Source organism: Malaya genurostris, chromosome 1, assembly GCF_030247185.1.
Source record: "Malaya genurostris strain Urasoe2022 chromosome 1, Malgen_1.1, whole genome shotgun sequence".
NCBI lineage: Eukaryota > Metazoa > Arthropoda > Insecta > Diptera > Culicidae > Malaya > Malaya genurostris.
In genome coordinates, this window is record NC_080570.1 from 2,688,281 (window position 1) to 2,697,361 (window position 9,081).

Sequence of the window (9,081 nt, forward strand, 5' to 3'; positions counted from 1 at the left end):
AGCCAAAATTTTGGGATCACCTCTATTTTCGTTAAACTCTAGTGCTCAAAAGTTTAAGCACCTCGAAAAAAAAGGTTCGATCTTGAAAAAGTACCATAGGGGGGAGTACATGAAATTTCCAAAATCGAAAAATTTTTTTGATGCCGAAACTCTTAAAACTGCATGAAACATCGAAATTTAGTGTCATCTTAAAAAAAAATTTTTTTGAAAAAATCAACTTTCTGGGACTTAGAAAAATTTTCATATTTTTTCTAAGTCCCAAAAAGTCGACTTTTTGATAAAAAATTTTTTTCGAGATGACACTAAATCTCGACGTTTCATGCAATTCTGAGCCTTTTGACATCAAATTTTTTTTTCGATTTCGAAAATTTCATGTACTCCCCCCTATGGTGATTTTTCAAGATATATGAAAATTCCACTGAGTGGACTAAGAAGGCTTTTTTTATTTAGATTAGCATCACTGTTCTCATACAAATAGGCAACGCAAATGTCAAGCACTAGTTTGGGAAAATGATGCTGACTGTGTGACATAAACACTGAAGCATGCTTTTGTGAACTACTCGAATACTGGTGTCAAAATTATTTAATAAAAGTATGAAACATATTTTCATGAGACTGTTATGAAAGAAGAGAAAGGCATTATCACACCACTAGGTGGATTAAGAAGGGTTTTCTTATATCTGCTCATGGCCGGTGAATGTTCCGAGTTAGAGAAAGAAAACACAAACTATTTACTTTGGTTCCCGTTTCGGATGTAAATCACGATGGACTAACTGATTCATATGCTATTTATTCCTTTATTGAATGATTTGTTAGAATAATATACTTGGAGCTTGAATATTTCCGCAAGTTATAAAGGGGTATACTTTCAAATCTTCAAACAGTATCTTCCAGTAGCTAGATAACGATGTTTCATCTAATCAAGTTTGTGTGTATTAAAGTTTGTAGTTGTTTTTTTTTTCAATTCACATGCAACAAAAACTAAACATTCCTCCAGTTACCATTTATTCGTTTACCATTTGCCTTGATGCTATGAATATCGGCGTAAAATATTTTGAGTTTATTGTTTGTGTTATTCGAAACTACCCAACTAAAAATCAAAGGCTTAACAAAGCTAGCTCAAAAACAAACAAAAAATAACTGAATATAAAAAAAGTATTCCGTGCTATGAACTAAGTTTCTGTAAATTTGTTAGAATATTTGAAGTGACCTGCGTATTTATTAAAAGACAACATGGTCTGTCAGCAATTTAACGATGTTTGACGTCCTGCCAACCGTCAGCGTCAGGACCAGTGTTACGAGCTGCAAATGAATGAATCAACATCGGTTAGATATCGGAACTGCGCCACAGGTCAAAATGGAACTTACCTTCTTTCGGTCGCTCCTCGGTGCCACGGCGTTCATCACGGCGATCATCTTTCGGTTTGGGAGCCGGTTCCTGTCGAGCTCTCCAGCTGCCACCCGAGTCGTCTCCACGTCCACCAACACGCCGTTCATCCTGTCCCGTACGCCACATGTTGTCTCGATCCCCGTCGCGACGTGGACCTCCACGATCATCGCGTCTATCACGGCCGCCGCCAAAGTCCCGTCGATCACCTCGGTCACGATCACCATCGCGTCGCAGTCCTCCACCACCGGTGCGGTCTCCATCGCTGTCAAATAGTAAGATAGAATAATGGAGGATATTGTGTGCCTAAGAAATAGAAAGAAAAAAAGAACCTACCGCATCGGTGGACGATCCATTCGTCTCATTGGACCACGATCATCTCGCTCGTCACGATCACCACGTCGCATCGGTCCACGATCATCGCGATCGTCTCCTCCACGACGAATAGGACCACGGTCGTCTCCGCCACGACGAGGGCCATCACGATCTTCTCTAGCGTCATCGTCAGGGCCCCTACGTCGCCATTTATATGCATCATCACCTGCAGGTCTCCTATCAGAACCAGCTCCTGAAGCAGCAGCAGCAGCACCGCGACCTTCCCGGAAGCGAGGTTGATAGATGCCTTCCTTTTTAGGAGGTTCTTGATGTCCAGACTCAGCAGATGCCGCTGTGCCAGCTGCAGCCGTTGCTGCCGAGCCTGCCGCTGACGATGAAACTTCATTTCTTTTATCTCTCCAGGAATCCCTGAGCCGTTCCTTTTCTTCCTCCAACTTTCTATCAACTTCCTCTTCTTTGGCGCGTTGTTTTTCCAACGCCGCTTTATTTTTCTCCGCTTCTATCCTTCGCTCTTCGGCTCGTCGTTCGCGTTCGATGCGTTCCTCCTCTTCCTTCTGCTTGCGAAGCTCTTCCTCGACTCGACGACGCTCCTCCTCTTTCTCCCTAATCCATCGCTGACGGCGCTCTTCGCGTCGTTGTATAACCCGCTCTTGCAGACGACGTCTTCGCTCTTCTTCCAACTCGACGTTGAAAGCCTTCAACTTTTCGGCAAATTGATTACTTCGTTCGCCCTTCAGTTTCTGCCAGAATATCTCCCTGTCAGGCAACATGCGGCGCAAACGTTCCTGAACTGCTTCCGCATTCTTTCGCTCGGCGATGGCCGCTTCTATGCGCGTTGCTTCCTGCTTTTCCCAAAACTCTTTATCCTGGACCAATTTGTTCTGTGGAATAAAAAACAATTAGTAACCGAGAGAACTGCGCGATTCAACGTCAAAATCTACCTCCAAGTATTTCTCGATGAGCGGAATTTCTTCCAGTCGTTTTGCCCGTTCAAAGTAGTCGATCTTCTTTTCCTGCGATTTCAAGTTATTATCATGTGCCTTGCGTTCCTTCACCCGTTCCTCTGCCTCCCGTGCGGCAATTTCTTCGGCGTTCATTTTTTTAATATCTTCTTCGTCGTATTTCTTCAACATCTTCTGACCGCTGGCGGTCTGCTTAATCTGATCGATCTTGTCCTTCATGTTACGCTCTTTTATCATCTGAATTTCATTCTCGTGTCGCTTTCTCTCGCGTTCCTCGTTTTCTATCTCCAGTCGTTTCATTTCGGCAAGTTTCTGCTGTCGAGCGGCTTCCTCCTGCTGTCTGAGCTCTTCCTCTTCTCGCTTCAAATTGACTCGCTCGATGTATTCCTTGCGATCTTCAATCTTCTTCTGTCGCTGCAGAATGCGTTGATGCTCTTTGACCATGTTTTCTTCGTAGTGTTTCACCATCTGCGTCCGCAACCTTTCCCGGTCACCCTTCTTTCGGTTGGGATTTATAGCAGCAATCGCTCGGTGCAAAACTACCGACATGTTGACCAGTTGCGAACGAACCTGCTCCGAGGGCATCGACTGGAGTGTCGGTCCATCCGGATGATCTTCCCGTTGACTCTCGCTCAAATCCGTCCCGAAATGGACGCTATGGTTGCGATGGTCAATCGTGATTTGCATATCATTATGACGGACGCAATCGACCAAAATGCGTTCCAAGTAAAAACTATTGGCAAATTTGGCCAACGCCAGGAAACGTGAAAATTCAATGGATTGATAAACCTGAGACACTTGACGAACCAGTCGTACCAGAGTAACGTCCTGGAGAGCTTGAGAATATTGCGTATATGGACTGTTCTCGTCGGCCGTAATTTCTTCGATAACACCCTGAACATGAGTGCACAGATTCAGTGGATCGAATTCAATCTCTAGCCAACGATGCAAATTCTGGAATTGCGGAGCGGCTAGTTGTAGAACGTTCAAACGCAAAAGTTCCTTCAGCAGAGAAGCACGCGATGGTGGCTGCTGTAAACCCAACAAAACAGCCAACTTCTGAGCTTTCTCCAGTGGACTTTTGTCCGTTTCAATAAAGCGATCAAACTCCGGATGAGCCGACGGAAGCGGAATGGCCAGCGTCGCAATCAACACATGTGACGTCATTCGTTGTATTTCTTCCTGGGTGACATTCTTTTTCATATCGCGAGAAAGTTGAAACAATTTAAGCAAAGCCGCAGCATGGAATAATTGGTTTCCAGCCTTCCAGAAAACCATAGCCAATTTCTGATAGTACAGCGCCATTGTTTTCGGCATCGGAGTTTTCTTCGAGAGAGACATCAGCCCGTGTATATCCTCGATTGCCTTATAAGCTTCAAGCCACAGTTCCATCTGGATGGCACAGTCCAGCTGATGGAGACGAGTATCCAGATTCAACTGCTGCGTCTCAGGTTTCGAAATACTGACATTTGCCGTCTGCGAACTAACCTTGCTGATGTCCTCCAAGTGCTTTCTTAGTTTCTCGCACAATTTTCGAAATTCCATCTTACGATTATACTTCAAGCAAAACTGGAATGCCATTTTTGCAATGTCGTGGTACAAATTCTCACAATGGGAATTGACCTTCAACAACTCCAAACACTGGCAATAACTTTCCCAGAGAAATTTTACCCATGGCAATAGAATCGTTCTATCCGAGCGATCCTGGGCATCTTCACCACACACGGCACTCATCAAAATCGACTCCGGCGTGGCCAAGTTGTCCAAATCGTCATCGATCTCCAGAATTGCCTGCGATGACTGCTGCTGAGCGGCTTCCGTGCGCTCTTCTGCCATCTTCAGATAACCACGGATTACATTCTCCAGTGATCCGACATTCACAAGTTGGAACATGTTGCGGTACTGGAAGAGACCTTCCTTGGCAATGTGCGACTTCTTTAATTCCACACAAAGGTCCAGATACTTGAACATGATTGGTTCGATAACCGATTCCGACCATGTATAAGTCCATTTTTTAATACGGAATACTTCCTGCAGGGTATCCAAAGCCCGAGCGGGTTTACCCACCTCGATGAATTCTGGAACAAGTAACAACAACAATAGCAACAATAAGGTGATGTCATAAACAATCGTTCAGGTTATAATCGGAAATACTGCTAATGAGATAAATAAGTACAACTAAAATGGCTCAAAATATCCGTCTTCAAATTCATGTATTACGTAGACTTCAACACTATCAAGAAAATTGTACAAGAACTAGAACAAACATAACACAAATTTGCAACGTGTAAAACCCAACTACGATGAAAGCCACCATATTGGAAAACGGAAGATTTTGGGATGCTGCCGAATGCACTTACCATTCGCGCGCTTCAGGGCGTTTTCCGGTCGCTGCATGTATCGGGACATGTTGGCATTCGATGCGTCGGTAGCTTCTCAGTTACTTTTGATTCGATTTTGCACTAATGTACTCCTGTTTCTGGCGAATTCAGTAATTTTTCGTTAGAAAAACTTTCACCACGCAGCACTTTGCGTTTTTTGACAAGTCTTGAAAGAACCCGAGCACGATTGGGATCGCTGACGTTTGGACAAGATGGTGAAAAGCCGGTAGCTTGACAGTAAAACGATCATACCCAGTAAATCCGAACATCGGACGAATCGTGCAAGAAAGCTTTTGATTGCGTTTCGAGCTTACATAGTGTATCGGTAGAACAAAAGAGTGAAGAAATACCAAAACAGAGAGCGGATGTCTGATACTCAGGGGATGGGATATGTCGGGGTTGGATTTCCAACTCCGAACATAGGGCCAGAGTTTTTCTGGCCCTAAGAGGCGAATGACCTAAAGGTTAAAGCCTCTATGATCAAAACAAAATATTGTATTTCACACCCTATTGGAGAGACGTCGGCTCGAAAATGCCTTGTTTGATGTTCCTTCGCTCTGTTCCTATAGCGATACATAATGTAAACATAAAGCTTTTTTAGGTCAGCGCGGTTGATGCAAATGGTGCAGAATTGTCCGATGACGGGCCGATCGAAGCGCTATGATCGGCCCTATATCGTGCTCAATCGGTCCGATAATCGGACCGATGATCGGACTTATGCGGGTCTACAAATTTCACTGGGTAGAGGAACCGTGTTGTACACTGAAACGAATTGGTGAAATAGCAATTAATTCTTGATTGAATGATCTAATGGCGTTTTCGTTTTTAATTTGCACTACACCGGTGCAGTGTTACACTGAGGCATGAATAAACGAACAAAAGTGATGAAAACATAAACATTGACTACAATAAACGATTCCATTGCACCAAACTTTTGATGTGTACTACACCAGTGGTATCGGTGCAGAAAAAGTGTAGCACTGGTGTAGTGCAATTGGTAACAACGAACGGTTTCAGTTCAGCTTTCACTACACCAGTGTAGTGCAATTTAAAAACGAAAACGACATAAGCAAATAACTTTTTCTATTCGTATAGCTTCTCTTATATTAATTAAGAGAGTAAACAAAGATAAATTGTCACTTCATCTAGCCATTTATGAGATTAACCGTGTAATGCCAGATGATTCGTTATTTTTTGTTGAGGCTTAGTCACCACAGTAAACGAACAAGAACAACTATTGAAAAGGAGGATTATTCCGAAAATTTTAATATCGGCAGTAGTGATTGGCAACATTTTTTTCGTTTATTCAATAATACAAATAGATATCAGCTATAATGCACGAATATCAAAAATGCATCGAACACCAATGATCAGTGCTGTAAAACTTCATTCAATTCAATTGAAACTGAATGCGGAACACATTGACGATCTCTCTAATGCAGTAAACTTCACTCTCTGACACACACAATGTTTGCTGACGGCCCGAACGGGCAGCATTCAGTCATCACTCGTTTCTCTTCAATCGAGGCTTAGTTTAACCACCGTCAGTTGATCTCTTGAAGTAACAAAATATATCTTTCAATAGTGTGAGAGCGGCTTTCAAATGAGGTTCATGTAAATATTCGAATTGGTTCAAGATAATAGATGAAAGACAAACCAGATAGCTGAAATATCAATCACAGAAAACACATAAATTAATTGTTTCCTCCTTCAGTTTTCATTTTTAATACTTTACTCCAGTTATAATTCTATTCGTTCGAATCTGCTTACTACCAAGAGCGAAGGCAATGAAAGAGCTACACTACTTGGCACTTGAAACTGAGCAAGCAAAACTTCAAATGACTATCAACGATTAATGAACTGACGATGAATTCCGAGAGCTTCACTTGAAAATGGCAGCAAAAGTCAAATGAATTAGTAGGGATATGCTGACGGTCAGCGGCCGTAAATTTCATTTTCATCTTATATTATTCGATTGAAAATGAAATTTTACCGCACTGCCAATGATCATCATTCACTTTCCTTCGCCTTTGTTCGATAGTCGTTCTGATATTCGGATTTTTCGTATATTCGAGTGCGAACGAAACCGACGCTGCTTCGTTGCTCGCACGAAGATCTATTCCTTGCAGTTGTTATTCGCATTGAACATACCCCCGAATGACTTAACGCGAATGTAAAATGAATATTCATGCAGCGATCATCGTCAAAACCCAATTCACGATGATCGTTCGTGCTGTCTTTGAAACAAGCAAATTAAGACGTTTCCTCCTGCATTAGTACCATTAGAGCAAATTCATCAGCTGCAAGATTCATACGGGTGGTTTATAATGTAAATGAAACTGAAACAAACGTATCCCCAGCCATCCGTTTTAGTTTTATTTATTCGACCAGTTCTACTGTCAAATTTAAAACTGGTATACATTGCCGTTCTATTTTTTCTATATTTGAAACACAGATAAAACGCTGTTGGGGCTGCCAGTTTATTTTGTTATAATTTCTAGATTTAAATTTTAAAACTGACATAAATTATGCATCTAGAACTAGAACACTCCTGAATATGCCCTTAGTATTATGTGTATGTGATGAACCATATCCCAGCACTCTCCCATTGATGCTACCTCACGAGATATGATGAATTTATTAGATGAAGAATGCTTCGCGAAGAATGGAATCCAACGATCATCGCAGTGACGCTATTCGAACCAATTCGAAGAGTAAAGTAAATGAACGAATGACAAACGAATGTATAAAACGAACATGTATACCAGCAGCGAAGAATGTATAAGTAGATTCGGGTTCTCTACGATTATTGGTTATTCATTTTCACCTTTCTCTCTTTCGTGCAGTGAATATATCATAGTTGTTAGAGACAAGCATGAGTATAGACAGGATATTCGCAGCGAGGAAGGGTGAATTAATTAGTTACACGAAGAATATGTGCAACATTGGGTACCTGCAATAAAAGTAAACTCGAAGTTGAAGAAAATTGATTTCAAAATGATTACTGCTACTTTTGTTTTAGTATAAACTACGCTGAAACATGGAAAATTTTCAGAAATGTGTGAAATTGGGTAAGATTTGGTTTCTTTCGGACTAACATTTTTTTTTTAAATTGAAACCAGTGTATGTTGGTTGGTTTTCGAGTACTAGAATGTTTAGCGATCGAATATGCTATGATTTTTCGAATAAATTTGCCTGTATTTATAAGAAATGACGACCTACCGATTTGACAGCGCTTGCTGAAAGTATCATCTCTAAACATACAGTGCCTCTACATTTCAGTTTGGCGTCATTATGCCAATTATCTTTCGGCTGATGTTGAGATTATTTTTCAACTAGTCATCATTTGCCTGCAAATACTCTTTAAAGTGGATAATTAACCCTTATTACAGCGCGTGAATTTTTCTACTTGGAACGTAATTATTCTGAAGTAGAAACGAAGAAAAATTTTAGGTTGCATTAGTATCAGTAATTGTGAAATTTTACCAAGCTCGATGAATATTTCATTACATTCAAACTATAGTTTTTATTAGATTAATGGATTTATTATACGAACATTTTTAAAGCCAACGTTAGTAAAAATCTTGACGAAAACGAACAGGAGGCAAAGAAAACGATACGTCAATGTAGTCCGTCTTCTCTCACTCAATATCATCTGTTTTCCGAGCGGATATATTATCGTACAAATTTCTTTGGAAAACGGCGAAGTTCAAATTGATTTTCAATTGATTATGCATTTCGCATGGAATTCCCAGTGAATCTATTGTATACTGAATAAAACTACTACATTTTCTGAAAAGGCCCTTTTCACAAGTCGCACCAGAAATCAGGAAAACGATACAAAATAGGGAAGTCATCTTTAGTTCAACTGGCTCCACATGTTTCGTCAAGCCAAACGTCAATCGTGCCGGTTTCATCTTTTCATCTTGTGGCGTGTTTACGTACCAAAAAATGGTATCGCAGTTTTAGGTGTTGAATTGCGTAATTCGTCCGAAAAGTTCACTGAAAAACGTTA

The 9,081-nt window shown here is 41.1% G+C and overlaps 1 protein-coding gene across 1 annotated transcript; it reads right to left on the bottom strand.

Annotated features, from left to right (window-relative positions):
- Positions 1-777: 777 nt before the first annotated feature.
- Positions 778-5,250, bottom strand: LOC131429769 (eukaryotic translation initiation factor 3 subunit A). The gene is made up of 5 exons (XM_058594109.1): positions 5,046-5,250; positions 2,665-4,763; positions 1,724-2,604; positions 1,369-1,652; positions 778-1,302 (listed from the first exon to the last, which is right to left on the bottom strand). The coding sequence occupies exons 1-5, from the start codon at positions 5,092-5,094 to the stop codon at positions 1,250-1,252; spliced, it is 3,366 nt and encodes a 1,121-aa protein (XP_058450092.1). The 5' UTR covers positions 5,095-5,250; the 3' UTR covers positions 778-1,249.
- Between the last annotated feature and the right edge of the window lie 3,831 nt (positions 5,251-9,081).